This window comes from Python bivittatus, unplaced genomic scaffold (genome assembly GCF_059951505.1).
Source record: "Python bivittatus isolate LINGU-HERP-01145 unplaced genomic scaffold, Pbiv_v1 ctg000840_np1212, whole genome shotgun sequence".
In the NCBI taxonomy this organism is placed as follows: domain Eukaryota; kingdom Metazoa; phylum Chordata; class Lepidosauria; order Squamata; family Pythonidae; genus Python; species Python bivittatus.
This window is the reverse complement of record NW_028277113.1, coordinates 21,275,208-21,302,423: the sequence shown is the minus strand read 5'-3', so window position 1 is coordinate 21,302,423 and position 27,216 is coordinate 21,275,208. Positions and strand designations below refer to the sequence as shown.

Below are 27,216 nucleotides of genomic sequence, written 5' to 3'. Positions count from 1 at the left end.
CAAGAGAACTGCTGCATGACCACGTGATAGAACCACATGGGATGACGTCATCGTCACACCCTCAATGATGACGTCACAACACAAAATCACGTTGATCTCACTTTTTTTGTTGAAAAAGTGCCAAAGCAATAGAGGGAAAGTTGAGGTAACAGGTAAGCAATTGGGGGCAACTCTGGAGGACTTCAGCGAGATCCCCCAAAGCTACACATCTAACACTCTCTCTCCTACAGTGTTGGTGCTGATGGAATTAACCAATGGGAGGTGTGGAACAAGCGTCTCCTATTGGTCTACTGACTGATATGCAAATGAGAGGAATCGTCACTTCCTGGGACAAATCGAGCGCCATTTTCCCTTTCTGGCTCTGGAAGGAGGGAGGAGTAGCTGGAGGTGGGTGGATGGGAGCGGGGGTTTGTTGGTGGTGCGGGGAAGCCGGGTCCGATATTGCACGGCCGGCTGGGCGCCGCCAGCGCAAAGATGCTACACCGCCGCCGGTGCCCATATTGCTGAGGTGCTGAGCGCGCGCTGCAGGTCGAGATTAGGAGGCGGAGCCGGGCGGGGCGGGGCGGGGCGGCTGCTGACTGAGGGTCCGAGCCACCGGTCCGTCCAAGCAGCAGCAGATAGGCAGGAGGAGGAGGAGGAGGAGGAGGAAGAGGGGCGGCGGCGGCGGCGGCGGGCGAGATTGCAACGCGTCGGTCCGCCTCAGGGAGTCGCAATCGAGGAACCACCGAGCGGGCAGCAGGCGCCCCCTGCAGCCGGGACAGGTAAGTGCAGCCTGCGGGGATAGGCAGAAGATGACTCCGCGTCCTCCCTCCCTCCGAGGCGCGAAGTCTTGTCACGCTTGGCGCCAAGGTGGAACTTCTTCGCAACCTTTTTTCACGCGCCTCCGCGAGGCTCGGCCGGCACCCAGAGGCCATGTTCAGGCTTGCTCGACATATTTCCTTACGCGGGCGCCCAGAACCGCAGTGGAGGGAAAGGAGGCCCATCTCTGCAAGGGATCTGCGCCCGGGTGCTGCTCGTGCCTCTTTAGCCATCCCGCTCCTGCAAGTCCGGGTTCGGCCCGAACTCGTTTTGTTCACGAGGGCACTAGAACCGGCCTGAAGCTTTTGGATTTTTTTTTCTCACGCACCAAACCCCGCTGCCAGTATCGTTTCTGTGTAACAAGTGAATTCAGGACCCCGTAAACTCTCGACATTTGGAACGGAGCTCCCAGTTTGGGAGAAGAAAACCTCTCACTATATTTCTGCCTGGAAGGGGCAGATAAGAACGAGCTTCAGTGGTTTTCGGTTTAGGGATAGAATAAAATAATCTGTCTATGCTGTTCAAGTGCTGGCTGCTTCTTTGTAATATTTTATTGGCCACCAGACCCCAGGATTAGTGTGTGTGTAAATTGCATGTAAACCTGTGACAAACGGACCAGGGTTTGATATTAAATAATTGCAGGTTAATTGTAACCTACCATTGCATATGACAGCTCTTGTCTTTATGTTTCCATGCATAAATAGAGAATCACATAGCTGAATTTCAGTGTAAATTTATCCAAAATTATTTCAAGTGTTGGAGTTCAGAACCAGTATTCTTCACAACTGAATTCATGGCAGTCAAAAATATAATGCTTCTTGTATTTTGTAAGCTTACAAAATCTAGCTGATTTTCATACAAATAAGTCTCCCAAGCTGCACAGCCTCCATTATGGGAGAAAAAAAATGACAGAGATCAACTGGGGAGGATGAGTGTTGAGGTCTCACATACCCGGAGGGCTGCTCGTTGGGGAAAATTGTAAGTGATTAATTTTGTCTTTTAACATTTAAGCCATTCAGACAATTTAAACACATCGAATTAATAATAAAGTCTAACTGTGATGTCAGGGTAGATCAAGGATGTTGATCATAAAGATTTCAAGATCTTCAAGAAAAGCCAGACAAACAGAAGTGCAGAGGAGGAAAAAGTGAGGTGGGGACTGTTCCCAGGTTACCACACATGACAGGTGGTTCTGCAAGACAGGCTTAATCTAGTGGTAAGTGAATCTGTTAAAAACATTTTAATGTTGCCCTTGTATATAGAATTAGGCTTTTAACTCTCTTGGGTTTAAGCCAAATGCCATAAGATTTTAAGTTCAGAGATGGGGAAATTGGATCCTTATTCTTGTCTCTCAGTACTGTAGTTCCAGAATGAGGAAATTTTGAGCAAAATAATTGAAAGGAAGTATGACAGTGATTGGGGCAAGAAGGCTTTAGGAGTTGAAGAAGCCTAAGAACCTTTTCTGGGATGGCTAAGAGTTATAGGAGTGGCAAACCAAAGATAATGGCTTAGGTTGTGTCATACTCATAAATCTGTAACTGACAGTTCACTCAGTTGTAAATGCATTTGTGTTTCTATCCAGAGTTGTTCTTTTTATTAATCATCTTCAATTTTGAGGAAAAATGTGGCTAGAGGCAGCCTGTAACCTTGGGGGAGGAAGTCTTGGCAGGTTAAGAATGACATAAAGTAGGTGGGGCTGATTTGTGCCCAAGGGATTCTCTCTTTGTTTTAGGTGCATACTCTGCCCTGCCCCTTTTCTTAAGTGTGTCACATTTATTGTAGGCCTTGCACAACATGCTAGTGTCTTATCCATGTAAAAGGTAAGAAATGACACAACTGAATTTTGACAAATACACCCTCATTTTTTATGGCTTTAGGGGCTATTAAGAATATGCTTAACAGCTGCATTGAATTGAAGGCCTGCAGATTGCCCACCTTTGTATAACTTTAGCTCTGTTTCTTGGCCATCTTTCTTTTATTTCTTTCTTTTAAAAAAAATGTAATTTGCTTTGATGGTATATAAAGTCTTGCATTATATAAAGTATATAAAGTCTTGCATGGTAAGAGTATGTTGAAACCAGATAAGGTATCATGGACTTGAACTGATTTTCATTTTAGTTAAATTAAACTGCCTTTCTTCCCATTATCATTAATATATATGTGAAGTTACATTTTATCACATACAGAAGTGTGTGTGTATAAAGCTGTTACTTGTTTGGAAGATATTTATCTACTTTTATAGATTAATCCTGAAACTAAGAATATTTAAAACATAGCTTGGGAATGGTATGGCCTGGATGCTCTTAAAATAAAATTTAATGTGTAAATAAATGAAAGTGGATTCTAGCAACCTTATTAGAAAATACTAGCAAATCAGTGTGGAGATTCCAAGTTGTGCAGATTTCAAACTCCAGCCCTTTAAATAGCAGTTTGACAAGCTAAGAAAATGTGATTAAGTGAGGGGAACAGCAAATAAGGAGAGCATTACGTTTGTATCGACCTTCTCATTTAAATCGTGCACACTTCAGTCTTGCTGATGAAATGGGAGACATTCATTCATTCATTCATTCATTCATTCATTCATTCATTCATTCATTTCCTGCCAGTAAATAATACTTAAGAATAGTAACAAAACATAAGGATCTCATTAAAACATACAGTGATGTGAAAAAGTAGACCTCATGTAACTTTTTTTCTTTTTTAACATATGTAGACATAACATTTTATCTTCAAACAGTATATAAAGATGATGTAATTGAACAAATAAAACTGAAAATTTGACTTTGCAATCATTCATTCAACAAAAAATTAACAGATACGCCATTTCCTTCTATGGAAAAAGTAAGTACACTCTTGGCTCCAATACCTGGTATTGCCACCTTTGGCAGAAACAATCCCAAGTAGGTGTTTTTTATCACTGTCTACCAGTCTCTGACATCGACTGGGAAGATTTTTTTTCCCATTCCTCCATGCAGATTTTTTTCCAGCTATGTGATGATTGAGGAGTTTCTTGCATGCATAGCCCATTTCAATTCACCCCATAGCATCTCAATGAGATTTAGATCTGGGCTTTGACTTGGCCATTCCAGAATCATCCATTTCTTTTCTTTTTTCTCAGCCATTCCTTTGTGGATTTACTGGAACATTTAGGGTCATTGCCATGTTGCAAGGTCCACTTTTGGTTGAGCTTCAGTCTTCTGACAGATTGTCTCACATTATCCTCATGCACCTTGTAGTAAATGAAAAATTCATAGTGGATTTTATGATGATGAGCTCTCCAGGCCCTGATGCAGCAAAGCCACCCCAAACCATAACATTTCCACCATCATGCTTTACAGCTAGTATCAGGTTCTTCTGGTGAAATGCTGTCTTTGGTTTTCGCCAAACATGCCTTTTGGGACTGTGACCAGATAACTTTATCTTTGCCTCGTCTATCCAGAGCCCATTGGTCCAGAAATCCTGGTCTTTGTCTAGGTTTTCAGGAGCAAGTCTTGCCCTGATGATTTTCTGAAGAGCAAACGTTTCCTCCCAACACAACTCCCATGTGGATCTAATTTATGCAGCTTCTTTCTAATGGTAGACTCACATACTTTAACAATAATGGCGAGATTCACCTGTAAGTCATGTGATGAAATTCTGGAGTTCTTAGAGACTTCTTTCATCATCTTGCGTTCTGTTCTTGGGCTGAACTTGCTGGGATGGCTTGGCCTGGACAAGTTGGGAATTGTTTGAAATCCTCTCCATTTGTAGATGATATTCCAAACAGTAGAATGATTGATATCCAATTGTTTGGCAATCTTTTAAAATCCCTTCCCAGATTCATAGGTATCTATTCTTTCTGAAGGCCTCGGAGAACTCTTTCGGTCTAGGCATGGTGATACTATACACTTAACAACAAAGAGCAAATCAAACTAAATGTCTGATGTTTCAATAAAACAGGTTCCTTCTAGATCCTGCCTAATGGTGTTAAAATCATTTGCACCTGTTATATTTGAGGTAGTGATAAATGTAGGGGTGGACTTTTTCCACATGCAAAATTTGCATTTATATTTATTTAAATCACACAATGGACTACAAAATGTACCGTATTTTTCCGACAATAAGACGCCCCCATGTACGAGACGCCCCCCACTTTTCCAGCCCAAAATTAAAAAATCAGTATTTTAAAGATAGTGCAGAACACATTTTTATTTAGTAATTAGTTAACATTTACCTGATACACTCGGTGGGAGGAGGTCCAAACCGTCTCTCTGCAGCTCTATTTCCAGGCTCTTTTGCATAACTGATTACATTCAAGCACGAGTGAAACTGCCAATAGCTTGTCTCTGCAAACAGCCTTCCTCTAATTGGTTTGTTCAGCATCAGCTGACGTCAGTTACATCAGACTCGTGATTGGAGGAAGTCTGTTTGGGAGACAAGCTATTTCACTTGTGATTGGAGGCTAGCAATAGGAAGAAGCCTCTCTGCAGAAACAAAGTTTGGTAGTTTTGCAACCGCGATTCTCAGCTGACTTCCTTGAATAAGACGCCCTTCAGTTTTTAGGGTAAGGATTTTAGAAAAAAGTATCGTCTTATAGTCGGAAAAATACGGTAAATGGCGCATGATATTTGTTATATTATATCCCCTTTATCACTATTGTTGAAATGAAGATCAAATATCTGTATGTTGAAATATGTTGAAAAAGTCAAAAATTTCAATGGGGTGTGCATTTTCACATGACTGTAATTTTAAATTATTGAAGTACATTTCAATATACTGTAAAGACAACAAAATCTCACCAAGTGTCCCCAAGTTCATCAGCTATAAAATGTTTTTGCCTAGGACAACAGAAAAAGACAACAGATTTGCAGTGAATGTTTATGTGTGGCTATAAGAGCAGTCCCCAGTTTTTCCTGCTTATTGTCACTTTGTCCCTCTAGGGAAACAGACGGTTCACTGCAAATTTATAATGTGGCTCACTGCTGCTCTGTATATGTTTAAGGGTTTAATACCCATAAGTATCCTGAGTAATTAAAATCATTGATAGAATCATCTTTGACACCCTTAAGGGTATACCAATTTTGGCTAACCATGGTAGCAAGCTGACTTTGGTGATTTTCATAACACTGAATTGAATACACTTACCACTATATCTGAGTTAGATCTGGGGTGAAATATTCTGATACCTATGAGGTACAGAGGAGCTGTGGGGATGAATGTCTCTGCTACTGTGTCCATTTTGAATCCCCAGATATGCTAACTTACTACTGTTCAAGTTGGTTTTCATGATAGGCTCTATTTCCAAAACATTTTCATTTCTTGAATTCCCTTGTTTAAGTTTAAATTACAGAACAGCAGGGCCTTCTTCCCAAGAAAGAAATTGAGCTTTAGCAATCATTTGAGACAGAATTATATATTCTTAAATTCTCAAATCTTAGAGCTGTTCTGGATGTTATATAGCTTCCCACCAAAGTTTATCATTACAGTTTCAACAAATGTGAAATCATACTGAGAAATTTATCTCTATTTTTATGTCTTTGTCTTTTAGGTAAAGTTTGACATGTTTCAAATTCCTGTGCAAAATCTTGATAATATAAGAAGATCTCGGAAGAAAGTGAAGGGTATTCTTGTGGATATTGGACTTGACAGCTGTCAAGAGTTACTTCAGGTAAAGAAGAAAAATTTTCAGAGTTAGAAGACACTTTATGATTGTGTATATAAAATTTTGTGGCTGTTCTGAAATGATTTCATGAGACTCAAAATGTGGAAAATTGTGTTAAAATAAGTAGTCTTTGTCCTAACTAAAAGTTGGATCCTATACTCCATATAGTAGGATTTTCAAACTTTGCAGTACTGTGACACTAAAATAATAAAATGAGTTTGTACAACACTCAGCCCATGAATAAAGGTAATAATTTCGTTGGAATTAGGATTGGACAAGAAATATACCACTTACTTTTAATTTAAATTTTAATCTATATATCAAAACAAAACCCTTTCATTATAAAATAAAACCATGTTTTAATAGGAAGGATAATATTGTTGCTTTTATATACTTCCTGAAATACGGGTTTCATTTTGGACAGACATTTTTATTCATCAAACAAAAGGGTGTTTCCTTACCTCTAATAGTTTCTTAAATTGCTTTTAAAATACTGCAGTTTGCAAAACACTGGGATGCTCTGTTTTTGGTGCCTTTCTAATGAATGAATGAATCCACACTGAGGCAATTTCTTTCCCTTCCTCTGTAATTCCTCCAGCAGAGCTAGCAACAGGTCAGGTGGTTAGAGTTTGGCATAGAAGCATCATTCCCTCTGGTCATGATTATTCTTCCTTTTGAAAGATAAAACAAAAAACACAGAGAATGCTTAGAGTTCATATAGAGCTCTGGAACTGTTAGCTTTGCATTCATTTTTTCCATCACACTGATACGCCTGCCTGGAAAGGAGTGGAGAAGGACTCTGGTGACTTTCCATCCATTGATTCCACTTTGAGAAAGGCTGCCATATGGAATTATGCATGGGAAAATGCAGAGAATGGAATCTAACATGATACGTATGCATAAAAGTTCTTAAAATGATCTCAAAAAGTCATTTGTGTATCAAATGTAATCTTCTGTAAGTCTTCAAGCACTTTATTTCCCCTTGGAGCGGGCAGCTTCAAATAAATATTATTGGATAAACTTTCTTTCATTCCTATAGTATGATATAGTAAGAATTTGTACAGATTCAGGGAAATAGCTATTTATTCCTCTTCAAACTTATGGCTCCAACTTCTATAAATACATACACAGAAAAAGTAACAGGTATGGGCCTTGTATATTGAGAAAGCCCAAATTCAGTGTTAGAGTCATTGTAAGTTCTTTCAAGACACAATCCTCTTATACAGTCTGGGCAGTTATCATGCCTGTATAGTATTGTAACTATCCTTGGAAGAAAGCTGCCATTCTTCTTCACCCTTCTTAAGATAAAAGGGATACGGCAAAGATTTGTCTTTGTTACACATTTTGAATTGTGAAGCAATAGATACATCATGACTGCAGTGAACTATAATTAAAGCATTGGCTGGAGTCATAGCATCCCTTAGATAAGTCTGGATTAGTCTGGTAGATTTTACTCAGTAGGCAACAGTGAATATACAAGGTCTTTTTAATAGAGAGGGCTTATTTCACTAAAATATATGATACCTAGGATAGTGTTTTAAAAATTAGGCCCACTGCTTGCTTTATGGGTTGCAGTGATCACAGCCATGTTCCTGGTCCTGTCCCTATATTGTTTCCACTTGCCTGTCTTCTTGCTGTCTTGCTACACTTTAGCAGCAGTTATCTTAACCATCTTTTCATTTTCAACATTTTGTCTGCCCATTCCAAGGCTTCAGATGTTAAACATCATATTTGACTTATCCCTTCCTTATTGCTCATTTCTTTTGTGAAGGTTTGAGGTGTTATGTCAGAATTATATGTCTTGTCTAGCATGAGGAGAAGCTATGCTACTGAGTTTGCTTTCATTCCATACATCTATTGCTTTGGAGGAAGAAATTACTTCCTTTGAAATAGAGTGATAAAGCCAATGCAGGTAGATACTAATGGCAGTAGGAAGCAGTAATTTGTAGTGAATTGTTATGAGGAAGATGAGAGAGGGAGAGGATTAAGCTGGGTATATGCTACAAAATGAGTATCAGCATTAACTGCATAATTTAATTTGGATGAGAATATTAGTAAATGAAATAGTTCTCCAAGAAAAAGCACAATAAAACAAAAATAATTTGGAGAAAGAGAAAACAACCAAATTACTTACTCCAGATTCTGATCCTGATATCAGATGACATCCTACCAGTGGAATTCAGAACAAGGAAAGGCCATAAAATATGTGGTTAAAAATGCCTTCTTTAATTTTTAGATTTTATCCACACCTTTGGGTTGCTGCGGTATGAAGATGCCCCACTTACTGGTTTTTTAAGGACATATTCTCATGACACAGCTCCCATCTTTTCTCCAGCCAGTGCTAAGGCAGCCTAAGGCAGGATATATGTATTCTGGCATGAAAGGAGTTTTTTACTCTTATTAAGAATTATAAATGGAAAGAATAAAAGCCAATACAAAATACAAAAAATACGAACAGAAAAATACAAAAAAAGGGAAAAAAAGAAGGGAGGGGTATGCAAAGGAAAGAAGAAAGAAAAGAGAAAAAAGAAAAAAAAGTAACTTCCCCCTTCATCCCAGCAAGTAAAGACAAATTTAATAGCCTATCACCATCTCTAAATACAACATGTTTAGATTTAAGACCCCCTCCCAAGTAATTTCATAAACATCCATTGCAATTTGTTCTTGTTCTGTAACTAATTACAACATGTTCTGTCCATCTTGTCAAGCAATTGATCCATTATATTAAGAAGCTTAATAGATACTCAGAAGTTGGCAATATGGATTTCTGCTCCATATTCTTTATCTGCTCTATATTCTTTATTCTCTAGCTCCCTCTAGTGTCCAACCTTCAAAGTCTCAACGTAAGAACAGCCAAAACGTTATTCTTATAAAAAAGCCACAACAGTTGTCATTTTCTTATGAGAAAATATCTTCTAATTAATTCAAAGCTGTAATTCCAAATCGCTCTGGCCCCTTAATCTGTTGTTAACTTTCCAGAATTCATATACTAAGCACCCTTTTGCTGTATAGTCCAAGAAATGGTAGATTCTCAAAACTTTTAAAATCGAATTTACACCATCATCCTCTAAGGAGGAAGAAACTCACCCAATGAATACAGTAAAACCTTGCCAGTCCGAAGGGTCTTAATTTCTCCAGTAAACAACAACAAAAAATTAATAATTGAAATCCAAAAAAGTTATTAAATAAGACTCGGTTGAGCCTAATGTCCATAAAACGCTGCTTCGTGAGTGTGAGCTTGATGAAATCCCGACTCCCAGCCTCTCCTCTCATAAGCCGACCGCAAAATGTCAATTTTCGTGGTCTACTCATGAGTAGTGGCTGTCCGGAGTCAACATGGATAATCTCAACGATTTCTTCCAGAGAAATTTTGCCGGTTTGGATCCAGCATCCAGCCATGATTCTCCTCACAAAGCTGTCCTGCTAATGAGCAGGATGTCAGCTTGCCATGGTGCTCACAGGAAGTCAATTGGACGTGGAGGTGGAGTCTTGAGATGACTTGGGTGGGGGAGGAGGTGATCTGGTTGAGTACAATCAGTCCAACAGGTTTGCTGTGATACAACCTTCTTCTCTCCAGTCCTTGCGCTCAGTGCCTGTTCTTCTGTGCTATTCTGGCTGCAAGAGAACCATGACTTCTGCAGCCACTTTTTTTTAAAACAGCTTGGTGAACCTAGAGGGGTTATTCCTTCTGAGAAGACCCATGAACTCTTTGCAAAGCCTTGAAATTGACCAGCCCATCCCTGGCTTAACATGTAGTTGAAAGGATTCTGCTCTAGTGCTTCTGTGCCCTATATGGTGGGGAGTTCATTTTTCAGTGACTGCTGCTCTTGGGGAAGTTCTGGATCTTCCTCTTCTCACAGAGTGTTCTTTAAAAAGTTCTGACCATGGGCAGAATTTTTTTAAAAATGGTTTTAAAAATTTGCATGGTGGGGCTTGAAATCATGATGTGTTTTTAAATCAGAATGTCTTTCTGCTGAAGCTAAGAAAAGAAGGGAAAAGCCTTAAGTGCTGCAATGATTTGAATCCCCTTCTGCCTTCCCTCAAGTGATAAAATATCAGGCAACAATTGGGAAGATTGAAGTCTTTCTCCATCTTGGCTCCAGAATGCCTTGCCCAAGACCACACTGAAGTCTCTCTGGTGCCAGGGAAACTTTCATATGCTTTGTTCCTCTCCATTCCTGGAAGATCTTTTTAAAACTGATAACCCTCTCTTTTTAACTCTTTTTTTCCACCCCTTTCTCATCTGTGAAGAGGTGAGGATTTAGACTGTGCAGAACTTTTCTTCTTTAGGAGGTGTTGTTCCTTTGGAGATGCTGGATGACATCTTTTTGTCTCACTTTTCAAAATGGAAGCTGGGGCAGAACAGGGGTAGGGAAAAGGAAAATGGGAGTGGGAAGACCACAGGTTCAAAGCATGAGATGCTGCTGCTATTAGAGGATGAGATTGTAAAATAGGACAAAATAAGTCTGTCCCACATAGCTTCTAACTGGAAATTTAGCGCTGCAGGGAGCAGGCAGTAGGGTGGGGACATGGCTGAGGATGGATAGGTAGTGTGTTAATTTTGAAAACAACTTACTAGGCTTGTCCATTTAGACTTGGGACTTTGATGAAGAAAACAGCCATTTAATAGAATAAATCAAGACTCCAGTTCTTTACTGTAGTTTTGTTCTTGGGTATGTGTGGTTTGTTCCTATTGTTTTGATTTTTAATTTTGAGATGTTGGTAGATTTCTATCAGCATAGTCTTCTATATTTTTTCAGTACAGTACTCCCCCTCTTAGCTTTACTATGGAACCAAGAATTATTTACAAAAAAGTGGTTTACCTCAAAGTCTGGGGTTTTATAGGTAGTCCTCACTTAATGACTGTTAGTTTAGTGACAGTTCAAAGTTACAACAGCCTTGGAAAAAGTGCTTTCCGACCTGTTCTCATGCTTATGACCATCGGAAACTGTAGCACCACCCCCTGCAGTCACATGATTGCAATTTGAGACAGTTTTTTATGACAGTTGTTAAGTGAATCACTGGTCATTAAGCGAATCACATGGTTCTGCAAATTCTGGCAAAAATGTCCATTGGGGAAGCTGGATTTGCTTAACAACCATGATTTACTTAATGACCATCATAAAATGGTTGTAAAATTGGGTCTGGTCATGTGGTGACTCACTTAACAACCACCCTGCTTAATGTCCAATTTTCTGGTCCCTATTGTGGTTGTTAAGTGAGGACAACCTGTACTGCTTTTCCTTGCATTGACTTGTAACAGCCTAATGGAACACCTTTGCTGTGTTACTATTTCTGATGGTATATCTGCGTTAGTTCAGTACAATCTTTTCTGTGACATTTATAAGTTCTACAGTGTATTGGAGTACAGCTCAGAGCTGCCCTTTTTCCTCATTGAAAGGGTCTGTCTCTTGCTGTGCTTTGTGAACTGTGCTTTCCCTGTCTGCTTACCACATCCAGAGGTTTCTGGATCTCATGGCATAAATAAGAGTGGTAAGACTTTTTGCCTGCCTTCCTATGAAGAAACTTAGTGGTGATTCATCAATCTGTTTTCCAATATTCAGAAATATGAGTCAAGTCTCACCTTACTCTGTCCATAGAAATCCACATCTCTAGGTTCAGTTTCTTGAAAAGTATTCTGTTCCTTTCTTCTACTCTGTCTCAATTTCCAGCATTTCATAACTGATACTGGTGTATCTGGATGCATTGTCCAAGTGAGCTTTGCCAACTTAGTAACCACTTAATACATAAATAAATTCTTACTCTTGAATTCTGGGATTAGTTTGTCCTCATTAAAAAAATTGTGGTTCATCTGGCAAGTAGGAAAATACTCTGGTCATCTATTCAGTCGTGACAAATGGGTGCTGACATGTTGGTAGTTTGGCATTTCTTCTATCATCAGGGCTCTGGAAAAACCTTTCCACAGTGCTCTTCAACATCAATGTAATCTCTTTTGCAACAAAGCTATGGAGGATGGTTTTTACAATTCACTTAAACCAGGGCATCCTTTCTTTGTCTTATTCTCTTCATTCAGCAACATCAATAAAGGTTACTTTTCACTTGTTTAATATTTATAAAGCAATTTTCTTTTATTTGAGCTGCTTAGCTCCATTTTCTGACAAAGATTATTGAATAGTTCAACCAGCTTTGTCTCAGCTTTTGAAATACTGTATCTCCCCTGATTTGCTTAAGCTAGAAAGTTGTCAGTTGCTATATTGTTACATGGGGCCGTTTTGCATAGGCTCTAGGTTCTGCTGTTTCTATTTTTCTCAAGGGACTCTGTATCCAAAAGATTTATCCCTTGATTTTTGTACACTGGATATTTGGGCTTTAGCAGATGCTATTTTTGAGTGGCTGTTTTTCCTGATATCATAGGCATCTGCTTCTTTGTTAATTAATTAAGTTTTCTAATGCATGTGAAACACAGAGACCATGAAGGAGGATAGGTTTCTTTTTTGTAAGTACAATTTGAGATAATTTGTACAATTACCTAATTTAATCTCTTTCCCTGCTTTAAATGCCTTTTTTCTCCTTGGGTCTATGTTCCTTGATTTTATTGGCTGTTGCATATATCTTGAGAATTGAATAGGAGCAGCAGAACCACACTTTGCTATTGCACATTGAGGATCAGAAGGGGCAAGGGGGAGGAATAAGCAGGCTGGCTTTTGCCGTAAACTTCAAATCTAGAATGATCTCAAGGTTTTGTGCTTACGTGAATATAGAAGAACATTGATAAAATCAAACTTATACATAGAGAAACTTACCCCTGTTGTTCCACTTGATTGCTGACTAGTTCTAGTGTTGTAAAAACATTCCTAGACTGTTAAGTGAAATATATTGATTTTACTTCCATAATTTTGATTTTTTCACACAAGTGGCAATACTTTTTCAAAAAGTTCAGTAACATACTCCTCTTTTCTTGGAGTTAATACAGGTAGTCCTGTGTTAATGATGGCAATTGTGATGTGGTCATAAAGTATGGCATCACGTGATCATGCCTCTTAGCAACAGCAGTTCTGTTGCCATTGTTAAGCAAGAACTGTGTGGGTCGTTAAGTGAGGGCCTCACATGAGTAACTTCTGACTTCCTGCCAGCTTTCCCATTGACTTTGCTTATGGGAAGCCAGCAGAGAACGTTGGAAATTGTGATCATGTGACTGTGGAGATGCTGCAATGGCCGGAACTCTGAGGAATGGGTCATAAGTACCACTTGTTAAATGCTATCTCAAGTTCAAATGGTCACTGAATGAGTGGTTGTTAACTGAGGACCCCCGTATCTTTCTTTTAAGGAAAAAAACGCATACTTTTCTTTTTTAAAAGCTACTTTCAAATCTAAATCTATATATTCTGTCTAGTCATCTTGACTATTCACCTAAGTAGAAAGGCAGAGTCTAAATTAAATAAATGAATTAATACTATTTTAGGTTTCCATAGTTTTTTGTGGCTTAAACATATGAAATATTACAGTTACAATCTATGTACAAATACTTATTAGTCAAATGCACCTACATGAAAATTATGATGAATGTCTTAAAATACATAGTTTATGTCTTGAAATCAAGTCAAGTCACATAAACTTTATAAGCTTCCTCAGTATCATAACTTTGGGGATAGGACTGTATTAAATAAAGTCTTTTCAGATACATAAAACCCTGAGTCAATTGTAACATACTCAGATAATTACAGATATTTAAATCTCTGAAGATATGTTTTTGTTATTTTTATATTGCATTTATATCCTTATTTTCCTTTACAAGCTCACAGCATTGTATACGATTCTCTCCTTTGCTAATTTTAATCTTACAACAACTCTGTGAGGTAGCATTTGAAATAACTAGATGTCAGGCATTTCAGCCAAAAAAATACCGTTCACTTCACAGATTCCTAATATTGATGAACAATTTTAAAAATTGAATGTATGGTTGAATTAATGTTTGATCAACCTTACCTTTTTTTTACATTTAGAATTGATAGCAGGAAAAAAATTCATTGAATACCCATAAGCATGTGCCTCCTGGAACAACGTCCCCCCAGAGATATGTATGGCTTCCACTCTCCAAGTGTTTTAGAAGTGTCTTAAGACCTAGTTTTGTTCCCAGGGCTGGGATTAGAGTATTTGTGGAGCCCCTGTCAAATCTTTTGTGAATGTTATTGATGTGGCTTTGTCTTGGTGGTCATGTTTTATAAATTATGTATTTTAAATATTGTAAGCCACTCTGAGTCTTTTTGGAGTTGGGTGGTTTCAAAATCCAATAAATGCAGTTCAATTAAACAAGCAGTGGGTGGTAGAAAATTTTACTACCGTTATGATTGCTAAACTCTTAAGAATATGGGTATGAGATTTACTAGTACTTGCACAGAGGTACTTGCTTCATTTCCCAAACCATCAGAAGGGGTTCTGCATCAACACACAAGAGTTCTCACCCTTACCATCTTCACATACATTTAGTACTATTAATGAGCCACCCAGCACTCCATCCAGCTGATCTATGGGGAAATGCAAAAATCAGCATCCAACCAACATCCCATTTTTTCTCCCCCTTCCCCCTTGTTGTTACTTTCCCTGTTAATTTTTGAGTGAGGGAAAAAAGCCACTAAGGAGAGATGCAGAGCCACCTCTGCTTAATTTAAAAAACATGGTAAAGTGCTGTGGCATCTTGATTTCAAAGGGGGAGAGGAAAACAGGACAAGGTGAGAATTTTCCTCTTTATTGTGTTTCATCCTGCTCAGCAGCTGAGCCAGAAGCTTAGTTATTGAAGATCTCCAGCGTTGTGAGAATGTGGAATGCTGATCTTGGATTGGCATAAACCAGATAAAATTACTGATTTCAAATGGGTGGCACACTTTAGCTGGCCAAAAGCCACTTGGAAAATCATTCAGGAGGGTGAAAGCAATTATGGTCAGGGTAGTAATGCCAGTAAGTGAGGCCATAATTTGCTTTATTTCCCCTTTGTTTGGGATGGAATTGTTTTTTGTTTTCGTTTAAGATACGGGTAGTCCTTGCTTAATGACCACAATAGGGACCAGGAAATTGGTCGTTAAGTGGTGCGGTCATTAAGCGAGTCACCACGTGACCAGACCTGATTTTATGACCATTTTTACAACGGTTGTAAAGTGAATCACTGTGGTCGTTAAGCAAATCATGTAGTCGTTAAGCGAATCCAGCTTCCCCAATGGATGCTTTTTGCTGGAAACCAGCAAAAAAGGTTGCAAATTGCTATCAGGACACTGCAAATAGTCATAAATGTGAGCTGGTTGCCAAGCACCTGAATTGTGATCACATGACTGCGGAAGTGGTGTGATGGTTGTAAGTGTGAGTACAGATCATAAAGCGCTTTTTCTGAGGCTGTTGTAACTTCAGACCATCATTAAACAAAAGGTCGCTAAGCAAGGACTACCTGTAATGAAGATCATACCCTATGTTTTTTGGTAATTATGGCTTGCTTGGGCTGTAGGATTTGAAAAAAACGTTTGGCGTTTACACCTGGCTTTGGAGTCTCAGTCCAATTTTAAAGTAACTGTGTAAAAAGATCATTTTATTTTAGTTATTGGCTATTTTATTACACACTCCTTGTTTCTTCTCAGACTCTGAAAAGTTTTGACCCAGGAGAAAAATACTTCTGCAATACTTCATGGAATGATGTATCTCATTGGGACAATGTGGCTAAAAGAAAGGTATGTAATATTCTGATCAACATTTGCAGACTTAAGTGAATTTTGTTGTGTGAGTGTATCTCGTTAGATTTTTAAAAAATACTTCTGATTTGAAAAGTTGGTTCTATGCTGTATCGCAAGACTTCTCTTAATTTCCAAAGCTAATGTTCTATAACGGAAAGATGTTCTGAAAATAGAATAAGAAGGGTTGACTGTTCTGCATTTTTTCTGTTATCCTATTTTTTTTGTACTTCATTAAATTGTCAGAATTGCATGCAAAATACCTCGTTGCTTTTTCAGCATTTTGAAAACAAGTTACCACAGCTGTTAATGAGAACTTCTTTGACAACTCAGTAATTAACAATATTGAACACCTAATTGGCATTGGCATATTTAGCGCTCCACAGTTCTAGTAATGGCTTTTGGATATTCTGCTTTAAATTTTTTTCTTAACTTGATGGACCAAAGACTTCCGTTGATATATTCCTTTTATTTTCTTTTAACCATAGATGGCAATAGAAATTTGGCATTCATTCTGGTAGTACCTGAGTTATTGTATGACATAGAAGATCATCTCTTCTTCCCTTTTTTGGTCATATATTTCTCTTCTTGGACTAAGCTGGAGTCCACATTGCTAGTATTCTAATAATTCTACTGATTCTCAGCATCAGAAATAGAAAATTTAGATTTCATTTGATTTGGTCCTCATACTATTTGTATTATTATATTAATATTAATTATTTAATACAGAGAAGATAACAGATAGGGTCATTATGATCTCCTGAAGAATTCATATCCAGTTAACAAGACTGCATTGTTTTTTGGTGCTTCTGTATTGACCAGTTGCTATATATACATTGTTTGGGAGTTCTACAAATGTCCTTTTTTTCTTGTTTTTCAGAGATACAGAACAAATCCATATTGCTGCAGCTTGTGCAAATTTTCATCAAAATTTCTTAATTCTTTCAAAAACCACCTGAACCGTTACCATGAAGATGAAATGGATCAAGAATTAGTTGTTCCTTGTCCAGAATGTTCATTTGCTTCTCATTCTAAAATAGTAGGAAAACACCTCCGAATGTTTCACTCCAAGAAAAAAATACAAAACTATAATGTGAGTGGTGGTATGAGACAATTCCGGAATGATGCAGTAAACTTTGTATGCCAGAAATGTCAGTTTACTGACATGCTGTACTACAATACAAAGAAACATGTGTTGGTAAACCATTTTCAAAATTTAATAAGCACATATTTTGAGGAGAGGCCTGATGAAAGTGAAGAGAATTTTACTGATCATTACTGTAAAAAGTGTAATGCTTTTGCAAATAGCCGAGATTCTTTAATATATCATGTCTTAACATCTGAAGTACACAAAGATCTGGAAAATATACTGGGGCGTGTAATTTCAGTTCAGCCTAAAAAACCAGGACAAACAAAGTCACTGCAGATTATCAATATTGCTCCCAAGCCATCTACAGCTGGGACTGCTTCACCACTGATTCCTACCTCTGTAGGATCAAATTCTACATCACGTCTTCAACTTTCACTTCCATCAGTTAATCAGAATCAAAATATGGTGTCGACAAAAGCAGTTCATAATATGGTTACACCTTTGGGTGTTTCAGGTAGCTCCAATAGCATGACAGCTTCAACTTCAGTTGATCAGTTACATATTACCCTTCTTCCTGGTCCTCGCCCAGGAAGTCAGAATAATGTTGGTCTTCAGCCTGCAGTTTCCCAACCAGTTTTTGTTTCTCACCGTTACCCTCTAAAACAGCCTGTAAGACCTGGGGTTCTTTGCCTAAATCAGCCCACAGGTAATATAAGTAGAGCTGTTCCTCCAGGAGTCATTTCATTCACTCGACCTATCAGGCCTACTCTGCTTCCTGTTAATCAATCAGTCAGAACTATCAGCAGTCCAATTATGCCAGGACCTGGTCCTATTCCAGTTAACAGGCCTTCATCACCTGGGATCCTTGCTGTAAATCGACCTATTGGCAGTGGTCCTGGAATTCTTCCAGTTCCCCAGGCAATTACATCTGGAGTTCTTCAGTTTAATCATCCGGTCACACCAGGGGTTCTTCCTGTAAACCCATCTGTTGGACCTGGGATTGTACAGTTTAATCAGCCTGTTACACCAGAAGTTCTTCCTGTAAATCAGTCTGTTAGACCTGGAGTGTGTCAGAATCCTACTTTACTTACTGGTGGACCTATACTTAGACAGTTAATTCCAACTGGCAAACAAGTTAATGGAATACCTACATACACTCTTGCACCAGTTTCCGTTACTTTGCCTGGGCCACCAGGTGGTGGGGTGGCAACTGTTCCACCACCTCAGTTACCTGTTCAGCTGATGCAACCTGGCCCAGTTACCCAGCTGTCTCAGGGTCCTGCTACTGTGCCATCTCCTGTTGTAGTAAGTTCTACAAACTCTCTTACCAAGACTTCTTCAACCAGTTCTGCAATGAGTCTAGTTCTTAAACAGGCTAAGCAGTGGAAGACTTGCCCTGTTTGTAGTGAGCTTTTCCCATCAAATGTCTATCAGGTGCACATGCAGGTAGCCCACAAATGTAGTACATCAAAGACAGAGATTACTCTTGAAATAGATAAAGTTGCAGCCTGTGCACCTTTTTTGAGGTGGCTAAAGGATAAGACAGTGCGATGTTTTTCTTGTAAATGTTTTCTATCTCAGGCAGAGCTTATAAAACATATTTTCATTCATGGGTTAACTTGCCTCTTCTGCACCAGTGTTTTCCATGATTTAAAATGCCTTGTGGATCACACAAGAACTCTGCATAATGGGAAAAAGAAACTGCACTCTGATTATGATGATAAAGGGTTTCAGCTTGTGAGTGATTCTGAAGATCACCTAGTATTCCCTCATTTTGACTTCAGTATAACTTCAAAAGAACTTTGTGAAAAAGAAGTGCACCTTGTTGTACTTGCTGGGGTAAATTCAAGGACACTTATTCCTTTGTATATCAAACTGCAACATGAGGGTGCTGAAATGAGTAGAGAGAATAAGAAAGTTTCCACTTGCCCTTTTTGTTATGGTACTTTCACTAGCACAGAAGCCTATGAAATCCATTTGAAGGAGCGGCACCACATCATGCCAACTGTGCATACCATTTTAAAGTCTCCTGCTTTTAAATGTATTCACTGCTGTGGTGTATACACTGGCAACATGACTCTGACAGCTATAGCTGTGCATTTGCTTCGGTGCCGGAGCGCTCCTAAAGATACCACGCCAGCTGTGAAGATGCAGCTTGAACTCGATGAAAAGCAGGATCTACCACTTATGAACGGGGAAAACCATGATAATACTTCTCTTTCAGCCAAGAGGAAACAATCTGATCATCTTTACGCTGTTTCTGTTTCCGAAGACCAAAGCAGCGATGACCAGCCTTTCCTGATTATAAATAGTGGTACAGCCCAAATTCCAATAAAGGAGGTGAATTGTGTGCCTTCCAAACGACAAAAGACTGATCATAAAACTGAAACTAAGGGCGAGTCTTCAGTTGAAGATCTTCATGTGTTGGTGTTAAATCCAAAGCCATTCCAACAAAGCTCAAATGAAGTCCAAAAAAGGTTTCTTGCAGATTATTTTCACAAGAAGCCATATCCCAGTAAAAAAGAGCTGGAATTGCTGTCATCCATTCTTTGTGCATGGAAAGTTGATGTTGCATCATTTTTTGGGAGAAAGAGATACTTCTGCCTAAAGGCAATAAAAAACTTTAAGCCGTCTGTGCTTTTGGGCTTTAGTATGTCAGAACTTAAAAATGTAAAGCACAGTTTGAACTTAAAATGTGAATTGGAGGGTGTATAATTTTTTTTTTTAAATAGCCCTGATATCAGGCAACCAAGATTGCATATTACATCAGAAACTATTCCGCTAATTTAGTTTTTTGTAACATAAAAATATTAGTGTTCACTGACTACATTTGCACACAATAGTAAGCCAGAATTACAAAAAAAAAATATTCACAAGCAGTTTGTACTTCACCCAATCAGTCCTGGGTTCCTTCCACCACTAATAGTGACTACAATAACAAGGAAATCAGCAGGAAGAAAATGCTTAATGTTAAATTTAGACTCAAGATTCCTAGCTTTTTGTTCCCAAACAATTTGACTTGGGTGCCTGCTCTAAACTCTGGCTTGAATTCTGGCTTGTTAGGTGTATAACAAATCATGAATCTTAGTTCTGACATAATGTGAAGAGTTTTTGCTTTTTCAATAAGCTCAGGTTACTGTAGTTCTCTGGCTGGTGGAAGATACCATGGGTGAGTCACAGGGCAACATACTGCTCCTGAATGATAAATGAGATTTTTTAGAATCATAGCTCGCTATTTTGTGTGAACACAATCAGTGCCATTGGGCTGTATTACAGGATACCAGAAGTTCTAGTTCCTTTTGTTCTGTTTTATTTCCTTGCTTATGATGTCGTTTCTTTCTGTCCATGGGATTTTATACAATTGTGTAACAAATTTCTAGTTTTTTTAAAAATACCAATTGTTTCTAAAAAATAATAATAAAGTGTATAGTTTTGGTAAAATATCAAAACTGGTTAGATGGTTATAACAGTGTAAAAGAATCATCCCCCTCCCTTTAAAATTAAGATGCTTGGCTTTTAATATGACCTTATCAGGCAGAGCTTATAAAACATATTTTCATTCATGGGTTAACTTGCCTCTTCTGCACCAGTGTTTTCCATGATTTAAAATGCCTTGTGGATCACACAAAAAATACTCAAACTTGCCAGGGTACAGCCAGTACCAAATAACAATCCTGATGATGATGATGATACTTATTTCCTGCTGTAGATACAATGGTACACATGAGATATTTTCAAATACTGTTTCTGAACTCCTCCCTAGTAAGAAATTCTAGATCTTTATAGATGTGCCATTGTTTTTCTGTAGCTTGGTTTTCAAATATTGATAATGCATCTTGGGTTAAATAAAGTTAGGAGCTGCCTGTTCAAATAAGATGTTCTCGTCTTCAACGTATGTCCCCCAAATATGCTACCATAATTCTTAATAATGCCATTCTAGCTAGGGAATTCTGTGAGTTGAAGCTCATGTATTTGGAAGATCTCCAGATTGGAAAAATTGATGTAGACCGAAATGGCTGTCTGGAGCTAACTTCAGCATAATGCTGTAGCTTGCTGTGAGCATTCTACTTGCATTTCATTCCAGAAAGATACTGGTATTGCATTCATGACTGTTAATCCTTGTGCTGGGATATATTTAACAGCAAAATTGGAAATAACTTCTTGACACTTTGCTTTCTTGCTGTGAAGATTGTCTTTGGAATACAGGATAAAAGGCAACTTCTTCAGCAATTTAGTGTGGGAATATATTACATTGTGACTAATACACAATCTCATGGACTATGATAATAGAAGTATGTGAGAGAATATTTAAATTTATAAGCTTAGGGTTATTTTTCTTCAATCAAATGCTGACCAAAAACTTTTGCTGTCATAGTGGCTGATGGTTTGATACCACCAATAGATGATAGTTTTGTCTAAAATTATTTGAGAGATAAGCATGATAGATATTTTTAAACCCAAAGTAAGGCTGAAGTGACAGGTTTTGCTACTACTGTTTTTAATTTTATTTTGGGACATTGGATGATTGAACAGTTTCCAGATCCAGAAGATTAATGCTTAGCCACTAGAAGATGACTAGCTATTCAACAAGAAGAGGATATCTTATTACTACAGTATCAGAAAACATTTGGTGTGTAGACGTTATAATGCTTTTTAGCTACTAAAAACATTTCTTATGGCAAGACTTTTCTTGTTTTGGTGAAACTGCATGTAAATAACTGCAATTTAAGCACTTGCATTACAGGCTGTTAAATTTCTATAAATGACAGAGAATTGTAAGAGGGTTTACTGGTTTGGTTTCTGTTCTTTCATGTAGCTTCATCTTCCAGTAGCTATGATCAAAGTAGAGATATTTAAATATAATTTACAATCCCTGGAGACATTATAGAAACTGATAGGTCACATCTGTGCTAGCACTGATAATTATGTAGTAGGAGTGAAGGACTTGGGAAGAGCTGGCCACTGACCACAAGAACAGCTTTTACTGGCTCTCATTTCTCATTTCATCTTTCAGGGTTATTGAGGGAAATACTAGATTCTAAGGTCATGAGAACAACACTGTCTAAACCTGTTTTAATCTTATACATATGCACTATGTACAAAATAAAATGACTGCAGCCAATTAAAGTTAAGACAAAACATCTGCTCTGGAAGATGATAATCTCTAAAAAAAGACAGGCTAAACTGCAAATTTATTTAGAAGGTACATTTAAACTGCTATTTAGTCAAAATTTATATAGTCTTATTTTTTTAAAAAGAAGATAAATACACTTGTTATTGGGTGCCATTGCAGGAAATATTTTAATACTACTGTATAAATATTTGATTTCTTAACCAACAATGGAAATGGAGTTGGTACAGTACCGATGCTTTCGCTTAAGAGTTCCCTGTATTTCTTTGCAAGTATTGGCTCAGGATTATGGAGGAGCAAAATTAATATAATCAGGTTTGCACTTACTTTTGCTGGGGTGGTATCTGTGCATTCAAACATACAGCATTTGCATCTATGCTATAGTAACTTAGTATAATGCTTCAAAGCTTAGCTAATTGGTAGGAGCCCAACCCAGCCTGCAGCATGTTATATGGACTAGTAGTTTTGCACTATCCTTGCTTTTTAAACTACTACAGTGATAGCATCTTGTTCCTTCTCAGTGTTTTAATGAAGTAACTCTGTGCATTTATGGCCTTAAAGCACCCCCCATGGGAAGTGCTGAATAGTGTGCAAAGTGCCATTCTGAGTTTGAAACAGCTGTGTTTCAGAACATGTCTGTTTCAAGCTCAGAACACTTCTGGAATGGTTGGAACAAACCATTTAAAAGTAGAAATATTTCAACCCCCTAATACTTAATTTGTGGCAGTAAACCTCTTGGATACACACGCATTATGCTTTGGCATGACAAGGGACACATGGTGGAGACTTACTCATACTGCCTGGCCTTCACAAAACAGGGTCATCATTATTATTCTCTTCTAGCCTCATTCTCCATGGCCCAACAGGGAAAAAAAGTTCCCAGACTATTTTCTAATCACAGCTTCACACTCTGCTAGTTTTTTCACAGTAACAAAGTGAATTACCTAACTCGTCGGTGGTTTTGGCCCAGTACGGGGTATTAGCCTCTGGGAGGTCACAATATTCAGCTTGGGGCAGCCATGTGAGAACCAAGTATTTTATTCTTCTGGAGTTTTATTCTTCAACTTATAGACAACAAATGAACAACTCTCAAGATTTTCCATGCCAAGGCTAGTTGTATTGTAAATTAGTAGGTTAGTACCACTTAGATGATGGTCTCCAAAAGCATGGTTGACCATATTGCTCTCAGAATGCTGAAAGGTCTACAAAAGAGAAATCAGGGCAGCCGCTGGACTACTGTCAATCAAGAATAGCTCACTCTTGGTATAACTGATATCTTAGGTTGTGTTCAGAAACCTCATTTACAGTTCAATAGATTGGGTGATTACTGCTTTTGAATAAGATGATAAAGGGAAATTTCTACAAAGCCAACAATTTCCCAAGGAAAGAGAATAAACCATTAGGTTACTTTTAACCAAGACAGACTTATTTCAGTTTCCAACACCAATTCTCATGAATATTCATCTTGGTGGCTGAAATTATAAATTCCATTTGACAACAAAACCTAAGGATATTGCTGTATTGCTTTCTGCAGTCATGGGGTATGTGGCCTTTGGGGATCAAATGGAATTTCTTGCTTGTCTGCCAACACTATCACATTGCTATTGCTCTAGAACAGTGGTTCCCAGCCTTTTCTATGCCCCACACCTCTAGGAAATGTTTAATGTTCACACCCCCTACAAAAGTAGTATGTTTGAAGATGAAATCTAGTTTCTAATGCGGGTGAACAAATTGAACTTAAAAAAAAAAAAGCTTTTAACTCAGTGCATAAAATTGTTGCACCCTCTGAAATTCCATCTCACACCCTCTGGGTGTGTGGGCACCCCAGGTTGGGAACCCCTGCTCTAAGAACATGAAGAGAATCTTAAGTACAGAATGATACCATACCAGTTCTCTGTCATCCTGCTGAGTGTTGCTATGGTACTGTGGCTCTTTACAAAATATTTTGCATCAGAGATTACCAATTCTAGCTACATGGTTCATTCTTAGTTGCATGGCCTTAACTAAGATGACAGACTATGTCCAAGTCATCCTTTCCTTGTTCTCAGGTTGGACTTCAATTGTGAAAATCCTAGTTCTCCATGAAGGGCATGCAGTGCCTCATTTTGGTCATATGATTAACAACTACTTTTGTGTCTTTGAGCCACATGGTGTTGAGGAGGAGGCAAATGCAAGTTCTTTGGGTCTGTTTCTTCAGCTCAGTTCTGATTCCCTCCTGCATTTGAGTTGTGCCTTACTTTCCTTTGGGAAATTGTTACATCCTATCAAGATCGTTGAACCACAAGTTACTGGTTTCTGGCAGGTGAGTTCTTTATCAGCCAGTTCAAATGTTCAAAACCTAATGTTTTTATTCGGGTTAGCAAAGAGCTAGGTAATGTAGGTGTACATAGACGATTCTAACATGTTTTAATACTTCAACAGATGACAAAATCTCCACTGTTTGTTCAACTTACCCTGGGCCTTTGACAATGGTACACAGGAGACTCTTTTGCACTAAGCTGTTCAATGAATGGGAACTTCATCCTGCATTCGTGGCCCCTGGTTATTGGGAAGCTCCAAATCTTGATGTCTATGCCACTCACATCAACAGCACTTGATACTAGTGGTTAGGTTTGGTCCTGGATCCATGGCATATGCTTTTCAGTTCTGTTACAGGGTTTCATTTACAGTATCTGTTGTCTGCAATATTTGATTCCCAAATCATTGCAATGATTCATGTCAGTTATATGTTTCTGACTCTTCAAGGCCCTCACCAGACATGGACAATGAAAATATCTATTGAGACTCTGAACTAATTTTTTGATGTAGCAATCAATTCTGCAGATTTTTCTGCAATAGTCCTGTTACACGTTTTCTGGTGAAACACTGGGCTCATTCCCACTCATTTTGTATCTTGTGTTTTAAACTTACTGGAGTTTCAGTGTTTTGCAGTTTGATAGCATTTGTTATTTTCATTGGTGAAAGTTTTGAAAACATGTTACATTTCTTTCCACCATGTCTTATCCCTGTTTGGAGGTCGTCTCTGGTGTTATCTTTCCTTCTGCCTAGGCTCTTCAGGCTTTTGGTAACCTATACATATCCTGGAAAATCTCATTTCTGAGTTACATTGGCTTGGTGCATGACTGAGCTCTGCATGCTTCCTTCTGACTAGGTTTACTAAATTCTCATACAGGTAGTCCTCACTTAACAACCATTAATTTAGTGACCATTGAAAGTTACAGTGGTGCTAAACAAAGGGACTTACAATTGTTCCTTGCACTTACAACCGTCATAGCACCCCTGCATGATCGCGATCCGGGCACTTGGCAACCAGCTCGCATTTATGATGGTCGCAGTGTCCCAGGGTCACGATTGTCATTTGCGACCTTCCCAGTTGGCTTCTGGCAAGCAAAATCAATGGGGAATTGCGTGATTTGCTTAATGGCCACGGTGATTCACTTAATGACCACTGCGAAAAAAGGTAAAATCAGGCACAGCTCACTTAACAACTGCTCCGCTTAATTTTCTGGTCTCTATTGTGGTCGTTAAGTGAGGACTACCTGTAGTGACACAGTAGTCCTCCAATTGGATACTTCATTTTTAACTAATGAAATATCAAAGCAAAAAAGTAGGGAAAACTTAATTGGTTTTAAAATGCTTTTAATTACCGTTTGTGTCAAATGATACTCCTCCTCTCATTCTTCAACACTTTCACTCCACTGGAATAGTCATTTCATGTCCTTGGCATCATGCCCCTAAACCGGTTATACAGTATCCTTTCAACTGGTGGTTCTTGTTCATTTCACATTTCAGTCCTTGGCCAGGATTACTAGTGTCTTCACAATATCTTGCCTTTCTAATTACTAGTGCTGCCTTTGGTTCTATCTTAATGGTTGCATCCACCTCCAGTTATATTACCTTGCTAATAATTCATATATAGCAATCCAGAGGCTACACTGAAAAATCATCTATAATGCTCTTTTGAGTGGTCATCAGTAAAATCATGTAATCCACTTTTCTTCCCTACATTTAGTTTACTCATTTGGAAAATGCTGAATAGTTTCTGATGTTTATGTGCCAGTATTACTTACTATAGCATTTCATCACGTACAATTAACAATTGCTTCCATGCAAAAGGGTATATGGTCAGATCTGAAAATGAAATGAGATGCTTCACCTTGTATTTATACCAAGCATGTGATGGACTTATTCCCCTTGAAGTAAAACTTAAATAGCCTAAATATATTATATTACTACCCTTCGTGTAAATTCCTAAAAAATTCTGATTCAGTTGCTCACAATCATTATGTTGAGACAAATGAAAAGATATGCATCTTCCTAATCAATTTAGCTCCACTTTCCCTTTGTTGAACTACTATTTTCACACTTATCAATGAGCTATGCAGCCCAGGATTAATGGGAGCTGAAATCCAGAACATCTGAAGAACACTAATTTGTCTCCCACAATTTAAAACTTGAAATGTTTGGCTGATAATATGATGGCGGTACAAACAGAGGTAGTTCCTCACTTTGAATTCTATATAACTTTCACGTGCTCCTGTTATAGAGCTGTCATAATCATAGATCATCTTACTGGCCCACATACATCGTATCTATCTATCTATCTATCTATCTATCTATCCATCCATCCATCCATCCATCCATCCATCCTGCGCTCAGTCGTTACCGACTCTGCAGTGACTGCTTTGGACGAGTCCTTTGCAGTTTTCAAGGCAATTGTTTTCGGAAGTGGTTTGCCAGAGCCTCCTTCCTAGAGCAGAGCCCAGCTGGCGAGGCGGGGTTTCCGTTGCTTCGCGCCCTTTTCGGGCGAGCGTGGTTTCGCACTTACCAGCAGCTGCTCCCGACTCCCGTGCAAGGCGCCGCCAGCATTTTTCCTCCCACT

At 38.5% G+C, this 27,216-nt stretch overlaps 1 protein-coding gene across 5 annotated transcripts; it reads left to right on the top strand.

Annotated features, from left to right (window-relative positions):
• The first annotated feature begins 359 nt into the window (after window positions 1-359).
• Window positions 360-22,339, top strand: ADNP2 (ADNP homeobox 2). 5 transcript variants are annotated; one of them, XM_007426432.4, is made up of 5 exons: window positions 360-761; window positions 1,810-2,014; window positions 6,326-6,445; window positions 16,024-16,113; window positions 16,994-22,338. In XM_007426432.4, the coding sequence occupies exons 3-5, from the start codon at window positions 6,338-6,340 to the stop codon at window positions 19,916-19,918; spliced, it is 3,123 nt and encodes a 1,040-aa protein (XP_007426494.1). In that variant the 5' UTR covers window positions 360-761; window positions 1,810-2,014; window positions 6,326-6,337; the 3' UTR covers window positions 19,919-22,338. The 5 variants fall into 5 exon arrangements, with proteins under 5 accessions (XP_007426494.1, XP_007426492.1, XP_007426493.1 ...); XM_007426430.4 differs by having other exon boundaries at window positions 1,631-2,014; XM_007426431.4 differs by having other exon boundaries at window positions 360-1,776; window positions 1,866-2,014.
• Window positions 22,340-27,216: the final 4,877 nt, after the last annotated feature.